Below are 25,170 nucleotides of genomic sequence, written 5' to 3'. Positions count from 1 at the left end.
CCAACGTTTTGTACTACACTACTGGTGGACAAAAAAAACAAAACAAACAAAAGAAAAACAGCAAAAGCAGAAAGTTATAAAAAAATAATCAAAATCTGAACAGTAGAGGAAAACAAAAAAACGAAAAAATTCTTCCGTAAAGGTTGTCACACGGATGCACGGTGTACAACTTAAAGTTCCGATGCTTTTGGGCACTGGAGTGGACGCCTCTTCCTCTTGGCCCCCTGGCTCCTCAGTACTGGGAGTACTCCTTGGTCTGAAGCTTGGCGATGATGCGCTCCAGCTGTCTCTTAGCCTCGCACTGTGGGAAGTTGCTCATTTCGTAATACTGGGGGGCGATTTTTATCAGCCTGAAACGAGGGAAACAGCATTTCAGGGGCGCCCCATAGGACAGTTTCACAGATGTGTCGGACCGCTTAAAAAGGGTGTTCAACGGGGCTGAGCCCGTGGAGAGAGATGAGAAGTCAGGGGACTTACCACTCCGGTTTGATGTCTGTGCACGTGCGGATGTAGTTCTTGGTGGTCAGGACGAACTCGTTGTACAGCACCCACTCTGGCTTGTGGTCCAGGACAGTGGAAGGGTGAAGCTGGACCACCTGGTTGTCCTTCACTGTCAGGTAGTGTCCAGTGCGCTCCAAGTGTGCCACCTGCAGGCAGAGAGAGGAATGACATGCTGCACACACAGGAGCAGACGCAAGCACACATACACACAAGATAGTACAAGTACAGACACACACAGACACACGTATGCACATTCACACATAAGGACAGAAAAGAATCTGGTCTTCTTCCACTGTCCCTTCTTCTTTTAGGTAAAGTTCTCATTTCCTTTATTTTGGGATTCTGTTTCCCTTAATCTGCCACAAACACAACAGGGCAGTGTGATTAACACTGCAGCTGCAACCGGATGCAAACGCTCCTCTCCGAGATCAGGTCTGTACGCAGTAAATCGCGGGGCGAGTCTCCCCTGGATCCGGCACAGGCTCCGTATCCATCACCCGGTGTTTGGCACGGGGCTGACTGGGGCGAGACTACGGCTGTCAGGAGGAGGACAAACTGTGAAAAGAGCCCCCCGCGCGCGCGCATTTCGTCTCGCGCTGACAGCCCCCGAACACCGTGTTCCCGAGCGCCGCCCCGAGCAGCGACAGACGAGCCGGCGGCGGCCCACATACGCACAGAACGCAGACGGTTCGGGCGATGGCAATCTCAAGGGGTGGGGAGTAACTAAATTCCCCCCGAACGAATAAATGAGGACCGTGAAGGAAACGCGCGCTGCGGTCTCACCTCTGCGAGGGATTACCACTGACGATTGTTTAAATATTAATAGAGCTGTTCGACTTGTCATCTGGCTCGCTCCTAATCCCCTGGAAGTACTGTTGCAAAATGCTGTTTGTTTTGAGCGAGGTGCAAATTGGCTTCATTTCTGCGTCTGCGTTGGTGTTCTTCTGTAAATACTTAGCAGGATCCTTATCCATTATTAAACTGTGTACCCTATTATAGCTTTATATTAATTGGCTGAGATGTTTTTTTACAGAAGTTTTCAAAAGAAGGAAAAAAAGCAGCTGCTACGTCCCACTTCCTTTTTTCCTGGGTCTCAGAAGCAGTTGATATTCACACCAGGACGGAGACAGACGACTCAATTCCCTTCATTTCTTTTGCTCCCGATTGGAGAGCTTGGGACACGATCTGCTTGTGGTTGTATTCTGATTGTCGATGGTTCAGTGTGCCCCTATGGCGACCACAACCAGACAAAACACTCAGGTCTTCTGAGGGACCAACTGCCTGTGCTGAAGGCCACATGTGTAATCATTTACACACACAGACAGACAGACAGACAAAACATGTTCCTTCGTAAGAAACGCACACGGTTGTAAACAAACACTTTACCACTTTACCACACATAAACCACAATCCTTTAAATTATCATAGGCCATGTTTATTTCCTTTTAACAAAGAGGAGCGACGCGCTCAACTAATAAACATGATAACCGTCATCACAACATCTAGCGCAGAGATAGAGAGAAAGAGAGAGAGGGAGAAAGAGAGGGAGAGAGGGAACAAGGGAGAGAGGGAGGGGGGTGCTAACCTGCATGAAGAAGCCGGTGACCAGGGCCCGGCGGATGTTGATGTAGTAGTCTCGGCTGGTGAACTCGGTGCTTCTACGCGGCAGGTTGAAGCGGTCCATGATCCTGGACAGCTGCTGCCTCACGTTGTCGGCAGACATCAGCGAGCGGTAGTTTACGAAATTGTCGTAGCACCACTGCGCCGACTCATGGTCTGTGGAGCAGAAAGGGGGAGGGGGGGGCAGGCTGAATTTGGCAGGCGGAGCTCCCGGTTTATAGTGACAGTTTCAGCTACTGGGCTGCCTCTGTGTCTTCACTCTTAGCCAGTATAGCAACAGCAATAGTACAAGGCCACAATTCACAAACAGCACAACTGGGCAGTTAGATTAAGTGGGGAAAAAAATACCACAATTTCATCTCCCCTTCAATCATCTCAGAAGAAATAAGTGCACACTTTTGAGGCTTTTTACAAAGCTTTTTCATCTCTTTTGGTTTTCTTTTTTTTTTTTAAACAGATCATGACAGCTAAGCCCTGCCGGTTCAGCGGACGCGCGCCATACTCACTCTGTTTGAATGCGTGGTAGACGTTGAGCAGAGTCAAGTGATCTCCGTCTATGTGCGCAAACCGCATCTTGGACTCATCGGCCGCTTTCTTAGCCTCCGTTGGACGAACAAAGCACTGCGGGACTGAACAAGGTTGGTATGGGCCCCAACACAGACGCCCATAGGGATGAGTCAAGCATTCACAGACAGAGGGAACAAGGCCTAGCAGCTACATCAGTTCACAGAGCATGGGGCGGGGCGGGGCTGTGGGGGCGTGTCTCATGGCCTCTCCAACTGCATGACGAACTGCCTACTAGCTTGTGTGGGGGGAGGGGCTCAACACCTAACCACATCTGGAAGACAAGAGCGTTTACACAACTGCAGAACGTTAACAAGGCATTCGAGTGTAACAGCACAAGACCTCCCCTCCCAACCCCCTCCACCCAGCACCCCTGCTGAAAGACAGACTACAGCAACTCCCTCTGGAACACAAGGACTAGCAATAAAAGTAGCACACATAAGAAACCAGTGAAACTAGGCTTCACTGCGCCAGCTGTCCCTTGTTATAACGCTGCTGTTTGAGTCCATGAATGGGACTCCACATTCGATTAAAGGTTATGAGAGCGGAGGAAAGGTGATAGTATTTGGTAATAAAGAACCCAGACACACAAGCTTAATGTGTCACTGCAAGTCTGCTTTATAACAAGGGAGTACTGTTCTAAGCATAGGCAATTTATACGTCTTAAATAATGAATTCCACAGAATTTACTGGGTTAAAAACTAAACAGCGGTTCCACATGAGTCAGCGTTAAGCGGTTTCATACAGCAAAAAAAGCACCATCCAAATCTTAAAGCTTTGACTCTGAAGGTCAGCGGGCGACAGCATTCAAGGACCGACGGCCATCTGATAAGACCAAATGGAACAGGAGGATACAAAAAGGCCCTGTCCATCTACCGGACAGCTAGATATTCCGAACAAGTTCGCAAACACACCAAGTCGCTATGTTTTTTGACAAAGGCAATTCAACAGACGAGTACATTCAGCAAAGTTCATCTCTTTAAAAAGTTTTTGGTTTTCATTTTATCCACATTATGTCCCTGGGACCGACTCCATCGCAATCTTAAAGAGCGATCTCAGTGATGGCCAGACACAGCTCACGCGGGTCGCCGTGCTGACAGGAATTTCTCCTCACGCGCCGCAGACAATTTAACGAACCCGACGGAGGCGATTTCCCGCCGGTGCTTCGGCTAAAGCCACTGGGGAACGGCGTGAGCTGAATTCTGTTTGTTTTCTTCCTGCCTCTCAAAGGCAAGCCTTTTCATCGTAACTACCACTCAGCTCGGGCAACCTGTGGAGCAGCTGCAGCAAAAGAATGCTCTGGCTGTGCCGGCTGTGCGCTCAGTCTGTTACGGCAGGCAAGCCTTCTCCCCTCACTGAAATAACATCAGCTGACAGCAGCGGCTCTCTTCTCCGTTAACCAATCAGGAAGACCCTCAAGTCGCGGCAGAATCGGTCGGCTCTACCCAACAAGGGGCGCGCGGCAAATTCGGCCAATCGGAACGAAACCCGGTCGGAAGGGGCCTCCTTCGAGGCGGGCCGCGCGCGCGCACGCGGTTCACAGGCTGCGGGTGGCGCTCTCTCCCGGGCATTACCTGACAGCATGGCGGTGATGGACAGGATCTCGTTGGAGCAGTTGAACTCACAGCTGGCGATCACCATCTTGGCCAGCTGCGGGTCCAGGGGGAACTCGGCCATCATGGAGCCCAGCTCCGTCAGGTCGCCGTCGTCGTTCAGGGCCGCCAGGTAGTTCAGCAGCTCCAGGGCCCGCATCAATGTCTCCGGAGCTGCGGAGCGAGAGAACGAAAGGGAGAGGAAGAGAGGGAAAAAAAACAGGGTGGGGATAGTGGGGCAGAGAGAGAGAGAGAGACAGAGAGAGAGAGAGATAGGCAAGGAGAAAGAGACAAGGAGACAAAAGTGGACAGTAGTGAGAGAGACAGAGCCATAGGGAGAAAGAGACAGGGAGATGGGGGAAAGGTGAGCATGAAAGGGAGAGGAAGAGATGGAAAATGGGATGGGGGCCAGGGGGACAGAGAGAAAGGAAGGAAGGCAGAGAGAGAGAGAGAGAGAGAGAGCCGTAAACACAGACATCCCAATATTATTCCAGCTGGCAAAACAGCACCACTTTAAGCCTGTACATCTCGCCTCTTAACACAACCAGGCACTCAGCCACCAGACTCAACCATCAGTGGCCTAACAGGACCCACCCCCCACCCTCCTGCCCAGCTCCGCATCTCAGTGGCTTAAAGACACCTGGAGAACCAGCTGGACTGTAGCCCTCTGGGACTGGAGCACAGTCGCTCTGACCACAAGCTGTGCGGTTCACCAGAGCTTCAAAACACCCACACCACAGCCAGTGCTGCAACAGGGTTTTCCTCACCTGCTATCTCTGTAATTCTTTGGCCCAGGTCTTGTAGAAAACGCTGAACTAACTGCTGTACAAAACTGAGTCACTGATACGCAAGTGTTTGCGGCCAGCTGCATGTTAACAGATGAATCACCAGGCAGACCGCAAACCAAGCAGATTTTACCCTTACCCTCTGGGTATGATTATTTAAAACATATTGCGTTATTATTACCAGATGACTACTCTGGACGGTTGTCCATCTCTTATGAAGTACAGGTGGACAGCATTACTCATGGGACTGTACCTTAAGCCCTCAACGCCCTGAGGGGGGAAATCGTACTCAATCGTACACAAAATGAACACAAAAACTTCCAAATGTTATGACTAATGCTAAACACCTACTCCAAACACGACCGACTGTAATCTACACCATTGTGCAAGGAGCCAAAATTACATCCGAGTGGCTTTCTGAAAGACAGCAATCAATGAGATCAAAGGCTTAAGACTACAAGGACTTTACATCTTGTTGGCTTTGAATACACTGCTGGCAGACTGCAGGAAAAAAAATGTCAAGAAACCAATTAATCCCATCAATCTGTTCCGTGTTCCATAATCACTGTATTTTGGCTTTTGCGTTTTCTGCTCAGCTAGTCATTCGACTGCAGCGAGGCTTAATGAGTGAGGAGGGAAGCAGGTCAATAGGAAAATAAGTGATCTTCCGGCGTGCGTGAAAACGCTACCGGCCAGGTTATGGATCGTGTGAAACGTTTTCCATTCGGTTAGCGGACCTCAAATGCAATCGCGAATGCAATGGGATTAAGATCTGATGACATTCACGGTGGCCCGTTTCTAACTATCCCTGAGTTGAGAGAACTTGAGCAGTGACCCAACTGCTCGGCTCCTCTCCTCTCCTCACCCCCTAGCCACACCTCGCAGGTGCCGCTGTGACATCATTTCCTGAGAGCGCGGGCGAAAAACTGCACTCAGAGACTGTATCTGTTTAAGGAAAGCGTCCCGATTAAAAGTGAGGATTATCATGACTGCGGGGGCCGGCTGCTGATTCAGTGAGTACGAGCTGTTCTTTTCTATGAGGCTCAGACACTGAGCTGTGTGTTGTGTGTGTGTGTGACTCATTGAGCTGTGCGCGTGCGTGTGTGTGCGTGTGTGTGTGTTATTGTTTAGGGTGTGCACAGAGCGTGGGTCATCCCACTGCTACGTCCTCTGTGAGAGGAAAGACAAGCACACAGTTGATGTTACCTTTACTACTACACTTAACACTTATAATACCGACCCATACCAATAGCTTTGATGAGCTAGTTACATAGATGGAGAAGTGTCTCTCGATGGCCTGAAGGGCGGCGCCCAAGGTACACTTTGGGAGAGGGAACACTGGCACCGCCAGTGTCGGCCCCCTCAGGTGAAGGACCCGCTGCTGAGATACTCCTTCAGGCCCCTCATAATGAGCCGGTGGGCTCGGCCACAGCAGGGGGCTGGGAGCGCCGCCAGGTGCCGCCTCACACACCGGTACACGCTCCAAATTATCGTTCTCTACAGTGTCCACCATTACAGGCAGACTTTCAAAATAAGAATCTTAACGGCAGTCTTCCATCAGCATGGCTGTGATGTCCGGTACTGCGTGCTGTTCCACCAAACCCTCGTCACTTTATTCCCGTCTGCCACTAGCACCCAGAATGCACTGGGATGCGAGTTACACACCACCTGTCTGTCAGCACAAGGTGAGGACACTGCTACATTAACCATAAATTCAAATCCCACGCTGTATGACACAAGCGAGCTTACCCAATGTGCACTGTATTAATTGAGAGTTGGAGTCGTCCATGTGTTGAGAGCTGGTTCATGTGTTTGAGTGGCAAATAATGTGATTTTAAAGTAATTAAAACTAAATCTGTGAAACATCACAAATGCCTAGCGTGGTGCTACCTAAGTTCATTCCGGCAGAGGAGCATCACAGCAGGCACTGTAGCTCTCTGTAACAAAGTGAACCTCAATATTATGAATTATATGAATCTTGCAGTGTGCCGCTTTAAAGTTAAGATCACAGGACGGGTGATACTCCAGCTTTTATACATCTATAGAGCAAACCGCACAGCAATGTGTTCTGACTTATGGTCTTCCTCAGACAACTGTTACAACACAAAGGTCCTCAAAATGGGGAGAGAGTCAGTCAAGACCAACCAATCATGTGGTTAATCGCCTGGCTGGAACAAATGCTTGGACACTGTGACCTTCCAGCAGCAGGAGATAAATAGCCCTGCTTAATTCTAAAAGCTACACAAAAATGAAGTGACCGGTGTTTTCTTTACCTGGGGGGTCCATGAAGTCAAAGTGCACCAGGTCATCAATACCGAGCTTCTTCAGCTGCAGGACAACTGAGCCCAAATTGGACCTCAGGATCTCAGGGTACGTGTTGTCCTGTTGAAAATGAGGAGGAAACTTGTCATTTTTCCCCCCCACACACCACATGGCAAACAGCCCACAGCCTGGAGTATCTAAAAAGCCATTTAACTCATTTGAGAGATCAACTCACTGTTTGGAACGATATTTATAGGAAATTCCACAGATATTCAAATTTCTGAACAAATATTCAACTCAATGTGCTTCAAAGCACTGTTCAAGCTGTAAGTGCCCATTTTGTTGTCTCATCATGAATATTCATGTAGAAGGGTAAAAGAAGACAACTGCCATAACTAGCATAAATGTGCAGACACTGCAACAATTTATTTTCAGATGGCCCTTCCAAGACATGGATAGAGAGGACGGAAGGCATGCAGAGTTGAATATCTGTGCGATATATAAAATATCTGTGGCAGTACCCATCAAAAGACTAGGGGTTCACACATACAATTTTCCAGATGTGCGTTTTTGAGTTGCAGTGTTGATAATTGCTAGGCTGAACGTGGGAATATCACATAGCTGAAGTGTGGTGGATGCAAAATGCAAACGCAGTACACAGTTAACATTCTCATTAAAACTTCACAACTGTATTAAAAAGGCTAGCTACACAGCCTCTCCCATTGTGGTAAGAAGGCAACTTGTTTTCCATACGGAAACATACAGAGTGAGGCAAACTTCTGTACACACTAGTACATTCTTTGCCATAGACAAAGGTGACATTTATAAGCCATTTAACACAGGATCCGAACGAACGCCATTTTATGTTGTCCTTGTTTATTAATTCAGCTACAGCTACAGTACGTACAATAAGTGATTACCACCACGAATATAATGACTATATTGCCTCCCCTTGTACATGCAAACAGAATACTCGTTCTTTGAGAGCACCAAACGAGAAACACAGCTGGCCTGACTTAAGCTCCTGAGGTTTAGCGGCCTCTGGGGCCCAGACTCACCTGCATTTCTGTCTTGTAGGCCTTCTCCGTGTAGAGGCGGAAACACTTCCCCGGGCGTGTCCTGCCGGCACGTCCCGCCCGCTGCTGGGCCGAGGCCTTGCTGATGGCCGTCACCAGTAGGGACTCCACCCTGATGCGCGGGTTGTACACCTGACCCGGGGGAGGAGCAAGGGAGGACAGCACTGAGCGAGGGAGGAACTCACTGTTCACCATGCCATTTTGGCTCTGTCAGATGTCAGTGTCATGTCAGTGTTCACTACAGAAAGTGCTGTGCACGGGATGCCATTTTGGCTCTGCAAATGCCAGGACTATACTTATGATCACTGAAGATAGTGCTGATGAGGGGAAGCCATTTTGGCTCTACCTAATGTCAGGATGGCATCAGTGTTCACTAATGAAAGAGCTGCTGTCAGGTTGCCATTTTGGCTCTGCCAGATACTCCCAGTACTAATTGATTTCTTTCTGAAGGGGACATAGCTTTGAAAAAGGCAGCCCCGGTCAGAAAACTAGACAAGCATAATTATTCACAGCTCTTCTTATTCAAAGCTCCTTCTGAAGGGCTGCCATTTTGTTTGACTGAGATGAATCGAGAGCAAATTCCTTCAAACAATTTTCTGTGGGGGCTTTCAAATGCCAGGAGAATAAATAAGCAAGACACAGATGAATGACAGAGATTAGGGGAACGGGAGAGATGTCTAACCTTCTGCTTGGCAAATCCGGGATCGATCACGAACACCACGCCGTCGATCGTCAGGGACGTCTCGGCGATGTTTGTCGACACCACAACCTGCGAAGACGGGCGGCGCTGGGTTTAAGTTGGTTACTGAAGCAGCAGTCAGGCTGACATTCCAGGAAAGATTAATTCACAGTCGGCGTTCTTATAAAAGAGGAGGGGGGGCCGGTCAGCTGCACAACAGCAGCACATCAGTACTGTCCATCCAAAACCCATTTAATATCCATCACATGGGATTTCATTTTGCCTTTTAAAGGTTCAATTTGAGATAGCTTGATGGAAATTAACCACTGTGTTTGTCTCTGCCCTGAGCTCTCGAATATTTGCACATAACTCAAAACTAATGAGCAAATACAGGGTGAACAAAACTGTTTCATAATTACAGTATCATGCATGACTATGTGGTACGACAGCAAATTTGACTGCTTTGTTCAGTTTGGTTTTGAATTTGAAGCCATCTGGATTGATATTAGTGTTGGCCGAGTGTATGAGGTGAACCACACGAATTCTAATGGATGAATCAATCGCTCCCACTTCTTCACAACTCCTCGCGTGAGATTTGCGCTTGAGGTTCCAGCATTTATCTACACACGGCACGAAACGGCATTCAGGGAGAGCTCTGCGTAAGAGCTGCAAACTCGCTCTACGGGCTCCCGAGTGCAACAGCCTGGCAGAAAAGCAACATTTACATCCACAAAGGAACTTGTAACGGGGGCCCTGGATTCACTGAATAATAAAAGCCAACAGGAGGGTACCGAAACAGTCGCGCAAACGAGGCCGATGGGACCTCATAGGCTTTCCTTTTGGTAGAGGCACGGCTACTCGCAGCCTGCAAGGCAAGCTTCCCGTTCCTGAAGAGGCGTCTTTTCATTTTCGGGTCTTTAAACACGAGCCTCTTCACACACCCATTTTTGCGCCCCTATTCTTCTGCAAAAGGAGGCTGTGCTGACCTACTTCAGGGATCGCATGGAACTCGCTTTCCTTTGTCACGCTCCTATTTTTTTTTTTTGTTAACGGCTTCGTTCGAGCGTTCCAAACGGCGCAAGCTGCGATTGGGGGATCAGAGAGGGACGGTGCAGGCAAACCCTGCCGAATTTCGAGAGGAACCAATCTGTCGTGGCGGGAAAAACCGGACACCAAGAACAATCCATTAGCGCAGTATGACAATGCCAGTAAAACAGAACCCTATCAAACCTGACAACGGGAGAGCGCCATAAAGCCGCTTCCTAAACGGGACAGGAAGTTAATTGACTGGGTGAATAAGCGCAATTACAGAGAGCGGGCCGCGGCGAGAGCAGACGCTAATTGACGTTTGTGGAGGGGGAGACCGTTTAAGCGCTTCGGGAGGAGATGAGAGGAGTGCGAGGATTCACAGGGCCGGCCTCTGCGTTCTAAATACGGCTCCGTCTGCCGAAAAGAGCGCAGCCTAAGACGCGAATAATATCCCAGATTAGCGGGATTGTGGATCTTTCTGGCTGTCAGATCAGGCTGATCAAAGAGGAGTGGGGAGGGGGGACAATGAGCGCTCGCTCGATTCGGCACGACTGTCTGCGAACGTACACACACGAGACGGGCGGCTCGGATCTGAGATGGAGGAGGGCGGGCAGGGCCAGGGAAAGGCTTGGCTCGGATTCGCTCCCCACCGCGGTTCTGTCTCCGAGCCACGAGCCACGAGCCTGTCAGGGAGTGACGCCGCGCCGTGAGAAACCACGGAAATCGCAATGAGTCACGCCACCCTTTAGGCCTGTCCGCCTGCTTTTAAACTAACAGCGCTAGGGGAATGTTTCAAAACAAACACTTCACTTCAAGCGAGAACATTCTCCTCACTTATACGGAATTTGACACAGTTAAAGAAACTTTTCAAGACAAATGTTCAATCCAAGTAACAGTATTCTCTGTCAGGAATGTATTTGTTTACAGTTCATCGTTTACACGCACGCTCCCAGTGAGGCTGTTCCAAAAGGCTGCCAGAACACCACAGCGCTACATGCTACATGCTACACGCGCTGCAGCTGCTTGCGAGACGGCAGGATATTCACTTCCACAGAGCGGCCTCACGGACCCATGAGCGGGTCAGTCCTGCTCTGACCACACCGTGAGGAGGGGTCTGTGGTCTAGGAGCTGGGATTTTTGTTCTGAGGCTCCTCCCACACACACCGAATGCCAGGTGGAGCTACCACATATCATCAATCCCTGACTGGATCAAACAAAAAGACTGCTCTCCATGGCAATATACTATATATACTATAATATATGACTGCTTCCCACCACTGAGGGCTTGACAACATGATGGCTACACCCATTTTAGAGAGTGTGAAACATGACATCCATGTTACTACATGCCCACGATTACTAAGTCCCACGGTCACCTGCACTGAAGGCAAAACAAACATTGACCTGGAACATAATTACCCGTGCTTCCGAAACAAGCGTCCTGTGCCTCCCGTTTGAACAAAGCGGGGAGCGGTTTACAACCCTCTGAGGCAGACGTTCAGCTGCATTAAACGCACAACTCGGACACTAATGAGGGATGCGCTGCGTGGCACTGTGGCCGCAGACGCGTTGTTCTCCATTCTTACGAGAGGCGTGAAATACTCCCTTTCGCGGCTGCCTCCTCCCGCGGCCCGGCGAGCGAGGGGGGCGAGGAGAGCGCGCTCCTCTCCGGCCGCCCTTCGCCGGCGGCCCCGTTCCGCTTCGTTAAAGCTCATTTGCAGCTAATGACACGCCGGAGTCTGGGGCATCGGCGGATAGGTGACCCCATCAGCTCATCAGACTCAGCATCGGGCCCTCGCTGGAGGGAGAGGGCAGAGGGTGGGGTGTCACTATCCCCGACAACCGGCGACAACCGGGGGAGAAACGGATGGCCCTGAAACCAGGGGCAGAATTCAGCGTTTCCGTAATCATGAAGCCATGCTGCCGCCATGCTTTGCACGGGAAAGAGAAGTCAGCAGCCGAGACGTCAGCAACTCAGGTTCCCCCAGACAGCGCCTTTCATAGCCAAAGCGACTGAAAGCTGAAGCACCACGCGCAATGATGAGGAAATACTTTAGCCTCTTCTGCTGTGAAGCCCATCCCCAATCAGCAGCAACCCCAACCTTGTATCAGTTGCTTTAACTCTTGCCAGAAAACCCCATACAGTTTGGTTATGACTTTTCCTTATGGCTCTTCAAGCCACCTGTAATTCAACCTCCAATGGAGTCTCCCTCAGTAGGTTCACATGCATTCGTGGGAGGGAGGGACAGCCGAGCTGCATACACGTAGCCAGCATCCCCCACCGGCCGGCCCGAGTGACCGGTCACAAATAACGAGGCTCTCCGGGTTCCTCAATTACGCCGACCCCAACCGGCTAATAACAAAGTGACAACATGACATTTACTCCACGTCTGCTTTTCTCCCTTAAAGTTCACACGGCTTGGGCCAATTAAAACGGGAACATATAGGACACACAGACTGCACGCCAGCAGAGATCCCGGCCTGTCACATCAGTCAGGGACCGGAGACATTTGGAATCACCGCAGCGAAGAGCGTTCAATCAGGGGAAACTGAGAGGTGTCAAAATTCATTACCGAGATGTCCCACAATCAAACAACACACAATACAGGGATGTACACGGCCATTCCTGGACACGGACACGGGGCATTGTTAGTAATATTAAGCATGTTCCTTTGACCCGTCCTGGGATTAGCGAGACACAAACTGTGCTCACAGCCGGCTAGAAACATAAAACAGCCATTCACTAGAAAGCTCTCCTTCCAGTATTGGAACTTTTCGCTTGGGTAACTAGTCATTGAAATAAGCACTTCTGCCATTCTGGCTAAACTGAATGGCAGCCAAGTGGTTGCAGAATGCAATATAGAGGAGAATCTAACAACCTGAATTAGTTAATCAGAGGATAAATCAAAAGTGAAGTGCTCATTATCTCAGGAATAAGTACCTCAATAACACCCCAAGTTCAGACATTTCTTATAAAAAGCTTCGCTATTAGCCTTGTGAAAGTTTATAGAAGATTGTCCACTGCATTTTTAAATGCATATGACAATCCTCACTTGATTGGTTATGCCTGGCGGGTCCCATTTTCTGTTGGCTAGCTAATATCAAGCTCTGCCGTGGGGTTAAAACTGCCATTTCCTGTCAGGTGGCTCCAGTTTTGCCAGACAGAAACAACCGTTAAAAAACCCATGCAAACTGGAGCCCCATAGTTCATCCTGGCTCCAGGTCTGTAAAGCCTACTGGTCCACATGTGAATGACATGGATCAAAAGCAACCACTGACAAGGATGGCTAGGAGTGATCTGTGAAAGACGCAATCAAACATGACTGAAAAGCAACAGGTCTCTCAGCTGTACGGGCAACACTGCCAGCCAAGTCTATAACGGAAATGAAACGAGTCACTAACATACACTTCACACTCTGTCCAGGGATGACATCAAAGCAGGGACATTAACAGCCCTGAGGCGACTTATGCAATAATTTTAAAAAAAGTGCCAACTACGCATATGATGTTGTACGCGACCTATGCACTGACATATCAAACCCAATACTGGCACCACGGGGAACAAGTGTCAACAGCGCACTCCCAACAGAGGCGACAGCTTTTCATCGATGACTCTGTACTCTCTTGAATCTGTGCTGAGTGTAATTTAACATGCAGAGCAGGCCCTGTTTGTCTGGGAGGACACTGGACGGCAGAAATTTCTCCTCAGTGATAATGTTAGAGAATATCACGGCCAGTTATTTCTGGACCGCAAACATGCGAAGTCAGGACTTTTCTCCTAGAGGCCACTCTTCCAGCCTGTGGCGTCAAAAGGCGATGCTGACTCAAAATGTCCTCCTCTTGACTCATGTAGACTGGGGGCTACTTAACGCTCTGCTTCCCAACGTGTTTACGGCTCATTAAAATGCATGATGGAAGTGTACATGTCAGATTGTGTAAGAGACTCCCAAACAAAAAAAAAAACATATACATCCAATAGAGAACAATATGTTGAAAATGGGCTTAACACTACATGGGAATGAGTATCTGCCGTTTGCTGGTCAGAGCAGTGAAAGGAAAGTCCGGTGGAAATGTGCAGGACTTGTGCTTTTCTGCAGCACAGACGAATGACAATACTGTCACTCTCCTCTCAGTGGAAGACCTCCCACCAAACGCAGGCTGACAGCACTGAGCCCCCGACGTGACCCAGAAAACTCACGCAGCCCTCCTCCTCAATTAGCATCAATTATCGGCTCTCTCGTTTATTACCGATCAACCCGCGTGGCGCGATTCCCCCGGGGGCTACGCGGCTCCAGCGCGCGACCTCGCGGGTTTGCATGACTCACCCTCGACCCGGCAGCAACAACCGAGAAATTCATTCTGCCTTTGAATGTGCTGGACCGCACCCCCCGCCCAACGCTACCGCTACTTATTAGCATCATTAGTTTCTGCGCTCATATGCGATACAGACACAATGTATTAATTACTTGAGCCGCGCAGGGAATCCCCGTGCCGGCCTTTTCGCTGTGTTATTGAAGGGGCGTGCGGGCTGCACGTTTAAAGTGCTAAATTTAATGTGCCGGCCGCTCTCCGGGCCTCAGACCCACGGTCCCGCAGCGGTCAGGGCCTGCGATAGTGGAGTAAACAAAGAACGCGGCTAACGTTAGCGGCGCCACAGAATCCCTGCGCTGGCGAGTCAAAGCGGAAGCAGGGGCTCCGGGCGGGAACAGAGAGGCTGTAAAACACTCCGCTAAGGATGCGCCGGCTCCCCTCCGCCTTTGCATCAATAATTTATGCCGTTCCGGGTATTAGGAAGGCACACTGTTTTGACCCGGTGTTCCGGTGTGAATCGCAATTACGCGGAGGTGACGGAGAAGCGTATTGATGAAAGAGGCAGCGCTTTCGGTTGAGTGAGCGATCCCCACGCTGCGGCCTGAAAGGACTTGCCTGCCGACAGCTTGCGCTTTTATACGCTCACATGGGTTTGGAGGCGGGGTCTGGGGTGGGCAGGGCTTACCTTCCGTCCTATGGCTCCGTTGGGCTTCCTGGGGGGCGGGGGCTCGAAGATCCTCTGCTGCTGCTGCGGGGGGAGCGTGGAGTAGAGCGGGATGATCTTGATGTCTCCCACCTCGGGTCCCAGGTCGTCGATCTCGCGCTTGATTCGCTTGCAGGCCTCGTCGATTTCCTGCGGGGGAGGGGGGAGAGCGGAGAGGCGTCAGCGCGGTCGCTCAGGGTTCAGCGTCGCCGAGGACAGGCGCGTCGGCCGTCACCTACACCAGCGGAAATTAACTGAACTGGCATGTGTGAACTCTCCGAGGTCTCGTCTTCAAGCTGCACATCTTCCTCTCTTTCTCTCTCTGACAAAACAAAGGCAATGGGACATACCGAACACCACTGACACAGGACAAACCTCCGGAGGGACGCTAACAGATTTACTGTGGATTCGGAACGTATCTGAACCCTGGACATGATTTCCACTGAAAACACATTCATATTCACCCCGATTATTTAATGATTTTCAGTATAAACCTCAGACTTAATCGTTTTTACATCCGGGAAAACCTAAACTAAAATCAAGTAACTTGAAAATGTGCGGGGAATGCTTAAATGCTTTAAATATATGCCGCACCTGCAAGAACAGACACTTATATTAGGAACCACATAAGAATCTTCAAATGACTACTGGTAGTGGGCACACAGAACAAGATAACCAGTTACCAGGCTAAATTCTGTACCAACAATGGCCCACTGGCATAGCTGGGCTTAACAGTACATGAAAAAGAGAAAAGCAAGAATAAACTATGTTTTTTAAGATTTAGGAAACTTTCCGTGATTTGTTGACGATAATGGGAAACCTAGGATCACTTTCAGTGACTTTCCAGTAATAATATTTTAAAGGACTGTGAGAGACCCTTGGGGACCCTGCTAGGCTCAGACAGATTTCAGAGCAGTACCATCGTGAGCGGTCGGCCAGCACCTCCACCCTCACTGCCCTTCAGTTCCACAAATTCTACCCTCTCCTTTCCATCCACAACTGGCAAACTCACCCACCTCCAAGTGCAGACCAAGTGATGCCTCCCACAAGCTGTGATGGTGTTACCAAGCAACCCCTAACCACAGTACCCCACTGGGCAATCAAATGCAACCCAGACATGATCTCAGGTCTTCTTGTGTCTTAACAGAGGTACTGGCTGGGGTATTGCCACCCAAACTGAAAATGACCACATGATGTAGTGCTCTCACTACTAAAGCTTTTAAAGTGTTCCAAACAGGCAGTCCCTCTGGAATGCTTTAGCAAGGGGGACATAGAAGAAAGCGGCTCTCGCTGCTCTCCGGAATGAGGAAGGAATTATGCCACTGGGAGGAACACGAGTGGAATGTAATCAAATGCGTTCCGTTTCGCTGGAAACTTCAAACACAGATGGGTTAGAAATCAAGCCTCTGCTACAGCGCCACCTTCAGGCCGCAGTGGAGACTGCGGCCACTTTTCACAGGATCATGTGACAGACAAATTGGCACCGAGCGTGAGGGGGAAGTGCTCTGTAGTAACCGGGAGCGAGGTGCATTCTGAAATTACAGGAGCGGTTTTTAGTGCACGTCCATTTTATCAAGGCCGCTGTCTGCCACCGAGAGCACTACCATTTCATCACAACCCAGCAATAAAGCCCTATCCCTCAGAGCATTACCACCACACCAGCTACTCTAAAGGGCAAGAATGAATCAGCTTCCCCTCCCGCGGTGTGAGCACGTTATGAAATCCCAGCATGCATTTAACGGCGCCGGTAAAAATACTCATGCAAATCTTAACTGGCATGAATTGTGCATATACATTTTAAATGATTCATACATACCTTCAAGCACTCATTATAAAACCTTCCATACTAATAACCTGTCAACTCTCAACACCTGCAGCTCTCTTGAAAATGAATGTAAATTACTACCATAAGACAGGACACAAGCAAGCATACAAGTAACAGAAGGCAGCAAAGGGCTGTTTGTAATGCTCTGTATTAGGACAGCTGGCAGTTAAACAGTCAGTCAGTGCGTTCCCTGATAAGTTAATTAGAAAGGGAGAAGGAAGAAGGGAGTATTTCAGAATGGGAGAAGGGAGTATTTGAGTTGAGTGGTGGTGTTACAATCACTCAAAACTTTAGACTTACTGAAGTGAAACACACAGGAAAAAAAAGATAACGCATCCTAGCCTACCTGGCTGCAAATAACAACCATGATCTAAGTAAAAGAGAAAGATGTTGGTTCCTGTTCATATTAAGTTTGCATATTTTGATGCTTCCATCTAGATCACTCTCAGAAGAGAACAGAAACCAACAGGTTAAAAACCCTCGGGCAGCTTCTGCTTACCCTTTCCAACTGATCTCAAATCAGCTTTTAATCTAAACAAAATCAAATGAACTGCAAGTATACAAAAAACACTGAACTTTCCAGGCCATCTTAATATCCTTAATACATTTTTATAAGACAAAAGCAAATTCCGTGAGCAAAAAAAAAGGGGGCGTGAACTTTCAAAACCACCAATCAAATTCCATATTCATTAGACAGTTTACACATAGCACTGTATTCATGAGGTTACTGAATCTGCCTCACATCGCTAATTCCAACAGCGATCCAATCCTGGAGGGGAGATAACGTCAGAGACGCACGCTGCAATTACGCAGCTCTGTGTGATCCAATTCGCCATGGCTCAGTGGACAGTGGGCGTGCGCATCCTACCTCCTGTCCTGTGAGGAAGAGCAGCACGTCGCCCTCTTCCTCCTCGCACATGTGTATCTGGATGACGGTGCGGATGGCCGCCTCCAGGTAGTCCCGCTCGGGCTCCGGCGTGTAGAAGATCTCCACGGGGTGCGTGCGCCCGGGGATGGTCAGCAGGGGGCAGCTGTCGAAGTACACCTGGAACTTCCCCGCGTCCAGCGTGGCGCTCATCACGATCACCTGGGCGGGGGCGGAGAGGAGAGGAGTCACGCTCACAGCCTGAGCAGCGTGCAGCGTGAAGCTTTCTCAAACCCCCCCCTTTAAATATTCCACACCGCCATCTCTGTGCCGGCGTTCTCTGTGCCCAAAGCAACACGGCAACCCGGCCAAGGGAAATTCTCATTAAGAAGGATGCGGACAGGAGATCGTTCAGACTAAACCTGAACAAATACACATCAGCTCTGATTGTCTCCCAAAGCCTCGCAATCACTGTCCAACTGCGCCCAGCACATCCTTCCAAAAAAAGACTGCGGACTCTTTCTGGATTGCACCCATTAGGGTGGCAGCCGCTGGGACGAAATCTCACACTATACAGACACTTTCTGAGCTCCTCTCTGGCTGAAATGCGTCTTTTCAAAAGAACAGAGAGTGTTCTTTTCTGACAAAGACGTCCCACTATAGTCTGTAGATAAACCTTTTACATTATAGTACATCACTGTCATTTAGCGCACGCTCTTATCCAGAGCAACTTACATAGGTTACAATTTTATCTATTTATACAAGTGGACGTTTACTGAGGCAACTGTCAGTTAAGTGCCTTGACCAAGGGTACGGCAACGCGCCCCAGTGGGGAATCGACCCAGCAACCTTTTGGTTACGAGTCCTGCTTCGTATCACTATGCTACACTGCCGCCACAAACCCTTGACAAATAGCCACTTCCAGGCCAGCTGGGTGTGAGGCCTGCGTTGGCTGTACCTTAAGGTCTGTCCTCTGTCGCACCACCTCCTTCAGGACGCCCATGAGGATGTCGGTGGCCAGCGTCCGCTCGTGGGCCTCGTCCAGAATGATCACGCCGTAGCGCTCCAGGAGGGGGTCGTTCATGGCCTCTCGCAGCAGCATTCCGTCAGTCATGTACCTTACAGGTGGGGGAGAGAGGGGGGTTATGGGTAACGCACAAAGGACACGGCTCTGCCAGGGATCAGCTCGGCCGATTCACAAAGGTCACAATTCTTTGGCAAGCTCAAGACACTGCAGTGCAGAGCTTTTCCTGTTTCTGTCCAAGGTGGCGACTACCTTTAACTGCTGAAGTAGGTCAGCTGCTGTCGACCTTAATTCTTTTCCTTCACAGTTTAAGGAGCTGGAATTGTAACCAGAGGCTCAGTTCCCAGGTAGGGTACAGCCACTGTAGCCATTACTAAGCTAAACCTGAACAGCATCAATAACTATCCAGCTGAGCAAATTGATCCATAAACTACACACGTCACCCTAGATGGTTCTGCAGAGGCCCTAACCAAAGCATTCTAATGTGCCTTCAAAGCCGTTTTTAACATCCCGTGCACTCACAGCGCCCCCTCTCTGACAGGCCAAGCAGGTACACAGAGCCCAGGGGGTTCCCACAGGAACGGGTGTGAGCCCCTGGGGTACTCACTTGAGGATGGTCTTGGCACTGCTGCAGTCCTCAAATCGGATGGAGTAGCCCACCTCCTGCCCCAGCATGACGTCCATCTCGTCCGCCACCCTCTGCGCCACGCTCATGGCCGCCACCCTCCTGGGCTGGGTGCAGGCCACGCCCCGCTTGGGCCCCGGCAACGCTCGCACCATGTCGACACACCACTGCGGGATCTGCGGGGGGGAGAAGAGGCGTGTCACTCGTCAGTGTCAACGACAGGCGGGTTCACAGTTAAACTCCCCTGTCATTATTCACTCAAACATGGTTTAACTCTGCTGTGTGTGCGGCTGGAGGGAAGGCAGGATGCCTGGCTGTGTTGCGAAGCGGGTGGTCTTTAGATGACACTATTGTAAATCAACTCACAACACTCATTCAGCATACAAAACCACCAACTTACTCACACACACCAAGCATTTGTAAACATATTTGTATATACATGCCAAGTATATCCCAGAGAGTCAACAGAAACACTTGCAAAACAGGTCTACCACTACGATTCAAAATGTACCCAAGTTACACTAAACAATCCCCACCGCACAGCCTCTAACAAACTGGACAAACAAACTAAGCACTATGCTAAAGCAAACCTTGCCAATGTTCCCAAAATTCTTTCGTGTAATGTGGAAATGTGTTTTTGTCCACATCTCAACACAAATGTATGTGGTGCGGAAACTGTCCCCATGATGTCTTTTGTTTCCTGGGTGAAGTCCACTTTTGCGCTTGAGCACCTGGCCTGTGCTGTGCTCAGGTCGGCTCTAACAGAGAAGTACCACACGCTGTTGCAGGAGAAAAAAAAAAAAAAAACATACCGGATGCCTATCCATTAAGACAGACTTCAGAGCCTCATGTGACACACAAGGGTCAAAGGTCGAGTGTAGGAAAAGCGCCAGATTCAGCAACCACTTAAAACTAGCCATGTCTGCGAGCAACAGATGTTCTGAAGAAGCTTGCCAAGTTTACACTGCCAAAACATTACTGCGCAAAACCATAATATTCCCAATGGCCCTTTTCACTGACTATCACCTTGTAGGAGCTGGTCTGGCACTGCAGACTGCACCAGTTAAAAATTAAAATTCAGCTTCATTATACAGATACAGAAGGTCGACTGGATGCAAAAAAAAATAATAATTAACGATGCATTAAAAAGTCAAATCCAATCTCTTCGCAAGTCTATATTTTATTCACAGAATTACTCCACAATTCTCCATAAAAAGTGAACTATATCGGTGTGAACCAACTTTAATCGATGAGTTCGTCCAGTGAAATATATAACTGCTGAGACTGAAGAGGAACTGTGCAGTGCAAAGATAACACTGCAGAAGCCTCTTAGAGGAGCAGCAGACCACTTCTGGCCAGACAGGACAAGCCAGTGTGATAAATAAGTGATGGGGTAAACAGAACTAGCCACCCCAGCGATTTAAAAAAATAATGAGACCTGCAAAAGTTGGAAACTACTCCAACTGGCTAAGGCTTACCCTTCTAGGAGTGCCTCTTTCTGCAGCCAAGACCCTTAATGTTTAGCAAGTACTCACTCATCTACTCAGCATCATTCTCTATAACTGCTACTGCTTCTCCCTCCTCCTCCTCCTCCTCCTCCTCCTCCTCCAACTCTCTCCGTCTAATGCTCTTTGTACCTCCGTTAATGCTTTCTCTCTTCTCCCCTCCCTGCTCTGGAACCCCTGCCCGAGCTTCAGCCACAGAAATCGATTGAACAGGCCAGCACTCCTCCCCTGGTGCAGCTCCAGATGCCTCCCCTGCTCTCCCGCCTGACCGTGCCCAGTCACTTGACCCAGCCGGCCAGTCCCACCAACCTGAACACTGACTCGTTCCTCAGACTTTTCCACGAATTTAGCTAATATGCTCCTCCACTGCTCTAGACCTAATTGGCCACCTGGCGCTGTCTAGAGGCTGATGGGCTTCCCCTCTGAGCCGGGTTCTGCTCAAGATTTTATTATTTTAGCTAGGGAGTTTTTCCTTGCTGCTGTTGCTGTAGGCTTTCTATGGGGAGTTCTGGGCTGGTATATCTCTGAAGCTGCTTTGTGACAAATGTCCTTCATTAAAACCCACTACACAAATAAAATTTAACTGGACTGAACAAAACTGAATTGAAGAGGGGAATTCATCTGAATATTGGAGATAAACCCCTGTACAATGTGTACTGAACCTAGACGTCAAAAAAATAATAGCTTCACTGGTCATGCAGAAAATGTGAGCAAAAAAAGTTAAAGTCAAAACCAATTATCTTCTGTAAGAACACCTGGCTACCATTAACCAATAACAGCAAACCCATTACATATACCTCAAGCAACACTCCCTAACTACTATTTACAGCACAACTCATAAGCAGCTGACACAAGCATTCATTCACAAGCTTAGGAAAAGACTATCATGAAGCTCTGCACTCTACACCAGGTGGAGGCGGGGTCTGGACAGCAGCTCCAATGACGGATGGCTAGGGGCGTGGCTTTGGGGAGAGGGACTCCACCCCTCACCTGCGTGGTCTTCCCGGAGCCCGTCTCTCCCACGAGCACGAAGCTCTGGTGGCGTGTGAGGATGTCGCTGAAGCGCTCCCTGTACTCCCACACGGGCAGCTGCAGCCTCTTCTTCAGGATCTCGTAGTAGCGGGGCGTGTGCGGGAGGTTGGTGAAGGGGTTAATCTGCTGGTGGACGGCCGGCGGCTTCAGCAGGGGCATGCCTCCCCCGCCGCCGCCGCCGCCCCCCGCCATCATGGGGTTGAGCGAGAGACCGGGGGCCTTCATGTCCTTCTCTCTGTCCCGGTCACGGTCTCTGTCCCGGTCGCGGTCACGGTCCCTCGGCCGGTCGTCGCGGTCTCTGTCGCGATCTCTGTCTTTTCTGTGGGGAGGAGCAGACACACACACATATAGTCAAACCAGGGGCCTAACAGATCAGCCAACACAAGTGAGACACTGACACTGACAGGATGTTGATTTTTGCTGTCTACTGGCATCTTAACAAGGGGTTGTTGGACTCAATATTGTATACTAGAGCCTAAGCTCCGAACTGATTACAAAACCAGTTTATCCCACCCAAGTTGTTATAGCTTTCTGTTATACCATTTCCCTGCATGTTGAAATATTTAAGTCTCCTTTACCTGTACAATTACATGTAAGGAACTGTGTGAGTCACAAAAAAATTTAATCTACACTTTTTCTGTTCCAGGATTACAGCAGCCAAATTTATGATCAGGAAGCAACGTAAGACATGCAATTAAAACATGACTTTGTTTTGTTTATTTCCCCAAGACTGCACGACACGCATTTATTCGGCTAAGATTTAAGATCACAGGCTACACAGCACAAATCTGTAGCTCGCTAATGCCTGACAAGGCCTGTGAGATTCTGGCCAAGATCCTGGCTCTGTCTGAAGGACAAACTGAGGCACAACTCAAGATGTACTCCATAATTCAAGCCCCTCAAAAGCAAAGTGCGACAAACAAAAAAAAAACAATACAGCATGTATTGTAGTTTATGTAAGTGCGCTTACATAAGGCATAAGCATTGTGAAATGGTGGGTTTTAAAATCAAATTATAACCAAAAGGCGCACAGATTCAAATCCCAGGTAGGATACTGCTGTTGTTCCCTGGAAGGTATTTAACCTAAATAGCTCGCTGAATAAATGCAGACCTGAAAAACAGTATGTGCAAAGCAACCAACTAAATATGACCAACCATACCTGACACTGTATCTGTGTAGGGAGTCTGAATGCAAGGAATGACTCCACAACAAGGCAACAACGTGCTGGTGGGAGTCCAGACCTATTCGGAAATAAGTCCTCCACAACCTGCTAAGCTTCCATCCTCAGGCTGCAAACTCTTGCTCAATTTTGTCTACATAACTAAAAGCACCCCAAGCAACGGAACACTAACCTTTTTTTTTTTTTTTTTAACTAAATCAATGTGACGAAACACAATTGTAATGTGGGGCTTTCGAATCTGAGTTCATATTTCTCTTGTGAAACCTTCCCTTGGGTACCGCTACTGAGTTTCATCCTGACCGTGACATGCGTTGTACATTCCACTGCCGTTTTGACAGTTTCGTGCAGGCGGATTCAGGCGATGCACTACGAAGTAGCTAGTTGTCAGCCTGTGGTCAAGGGTTACATAAACCCGTTACCGCTTTCCAGCAAAACGTTAGATTAGCCACTTTTGGCGAGCCACCATAGGCCTAAGCGTTGTCCCTTAACTATCCATCTCGTTACCCGTGCTTGATGAATATAATCAATATGCCAAATTGTGCAATTTCCTGTAAGCCACAGGACATCACCGCAAAAACACCAATGAACAGTTTTAATGTCGCAGAGTGCAAACTAAAGCAAGCAAGCACCCTCTCGGCGGAAAGCCAGCTCTCTGTTCGGCGGTAAAAAGCTAGCCCTGTCATTCACTAGAGAGGTTCCTTGCTTGATCACCAACTAGTTAACTACAGTATTGGTCCTGGCAGCGCTGTGGATTGTATGGCTAAACATGTCATGCGTAGCTACGCTAGCTACCGAACTAGAAAAGACAGACAAGCGTAACTAGTTGGCCGCCAGGCTAGGCAAGCTAGCTGTCTACTGGCAATGCAGCGTGAAGAAGTGGATAATTGCATAACCCGGTACTTCCTTAACAGCAATCTAAGAACGTCGACTGTGCATTTATAACTATAGACGTTTTAATAACCTCATGTGCATTTTAATAAAGCTTACGCGCAGATCAGTTGGTTTTGGCTACCTCGCATTATAATCAAATGTGGCCGGTTAGGCAGCTAGGCCACGGGCCATTTCCACGTGCATAGCTGGCTAGCTAGCTGGCTACTGAGAAACGCAAGGTTGACGTTTAAGAGAAACAGCTCAGTGTTTGATATTTAACACAGAATTGTGTTTTTGTGTGCATGTATCACGTGCAGATATGTACAGACAGCTAACACTGTTCAGGGAAAAGCAAATACGGTGATCCACCAAGCTTTCAGAACTTCACACACTGGCAAATACTGCTAGCCAGACTACAAACAAACAAAATGCTGTTACTGGCTAGGCAGATAATCAACCGATATCTTATCTTACCCGTCAGACGATCTCTTTTTACTAGACGAATAGTCATCTCCTAAGTCTAATCGATGCCTTTTCGACATCTTGTTTTAAATATACGGAGAATTAAAATAAGAAGTCAATGCAGACAATCACTTCAAAGCACCGTTGCTCTCCCACAGGAAAGAGCAACAACGATAAAATGGCGACCGGAAGTACTTACCTCATCATTCTTCCGAAGAAAAAAATACAAAATAATAAAAATAAAAATGTTAACACTTGAGGGTAGAACTAGCCAGATAACAGTAACACTTAGGTTTTTATGTTTTCATATGACTTTCAGTTAAATGTGAGATTTATAACATGATGTCATTTAAATGAAGCCGGTAGTGTTTGAAATGGTTCGATTTATCCACATCTTCTCTGTTTAATTTATGAATGGCGCTGAAGCTACTTTGAGGCTCACTACTCATGCGCATTAGAAATTTTTTGATATAGGCTTTGTATGGTATTGTTGCTAGGCTGTTGTATCATATTCTTATTAAAAATGTTAAGAATGATGTGAAACGTAACATATCCGGCACGATTTTGTCTTACTGTCTCTTGTATATAACCCGCAAGACTGATTTCTGATACCAGTACAGAATTAGCTAGCTGGGGTTATCATTAGAAAGCACTTAGCT

General features: G+C 48.6%; 1 protein-coding gene across 1 annotated transcript; it reads right to left on the bottom strand.

Annotated features, from left to right (window-relative positions):
• On the bottom strand, positions 1-24,668 carry LOC118769554 (pre-mRNA-splicing factor ATP-dependent RNA helicase DHX15-like). Its single transcript, XM_036516682.1, has 14 exons — positions 24,524-24,668; positions 21,957-22,317; positions 19,444-19,637; positions 18,771-18,930; positions 17,816-18,034; positions 15,105-15,272; positions 9,083-9,169; positions 8,383-8,532; positions 7,336-7,444; positions 4,260-4,451; positions 2,628-2,750; positions 2,087-2,277; positions 478-647; positions 1-350 (listed from the first exon to the last, which is right to left on the bottom strand). Exons 1-14 carry the CDS (start codon positions 24,589-24,591, stop codon positions 233-235), a joined length of 2,310 nt encoding a protein of 769 aa, XP_036372575.1. The 5' UTR covers positions 24,592-24,668; the 3' UTR covers positions 1-232.
• Positions 24,669-25,170: the final 502 nt, after the last annotated feature.

This window comes from Megalops cyprinoides, chromosome 22 (genome assembly GCF_013368585.1).
Source record: "Megalops cyprinoides isolate fMegCyp1 chromosome 22, fMegCyp1.pri, whole genome shotgun sequence".
Taxonomy (NCBI): Eukaryota; Metazoa; Chordata; class Actinopteri; order Elopiformes; family Megalopidae; genus Megalops; species Megalops cyprinoides.
The sequence above is the reverse complement of the archived record's forward strand: the minus strand, read 5'-3'. Positions and strand labels throughout refer to the sequence as shown.

What these genes read in the sequence shown, in the direction of transcription:
- LOC118769554 (XM_036516682.1), bottom strand. Translation starts at nt 24,591, where the DNA reads ATGTCGAAAAGGCATCGATTAGACTTAGGAGATGACTATTCGTCTAGT. An exon ending in GCTCCGGGAAGACCACGCAG is followed by an intron (nt 19,638 to 21,956) that starts GTGAGGGGTGGA and finishes TCCCCCCCGCAG; the next exon opens with ATCCCGCAGTGGTGTGTCGA. An exon ending in CTACCACGCATTCAAACAGA is followed by an intron (nt 2,278 to 2,627) that starts GTGAGTATGGCG and finishes TCTGCTCCACAG; the next exon opens with ACCATGAGTCGGCGCAGTGG.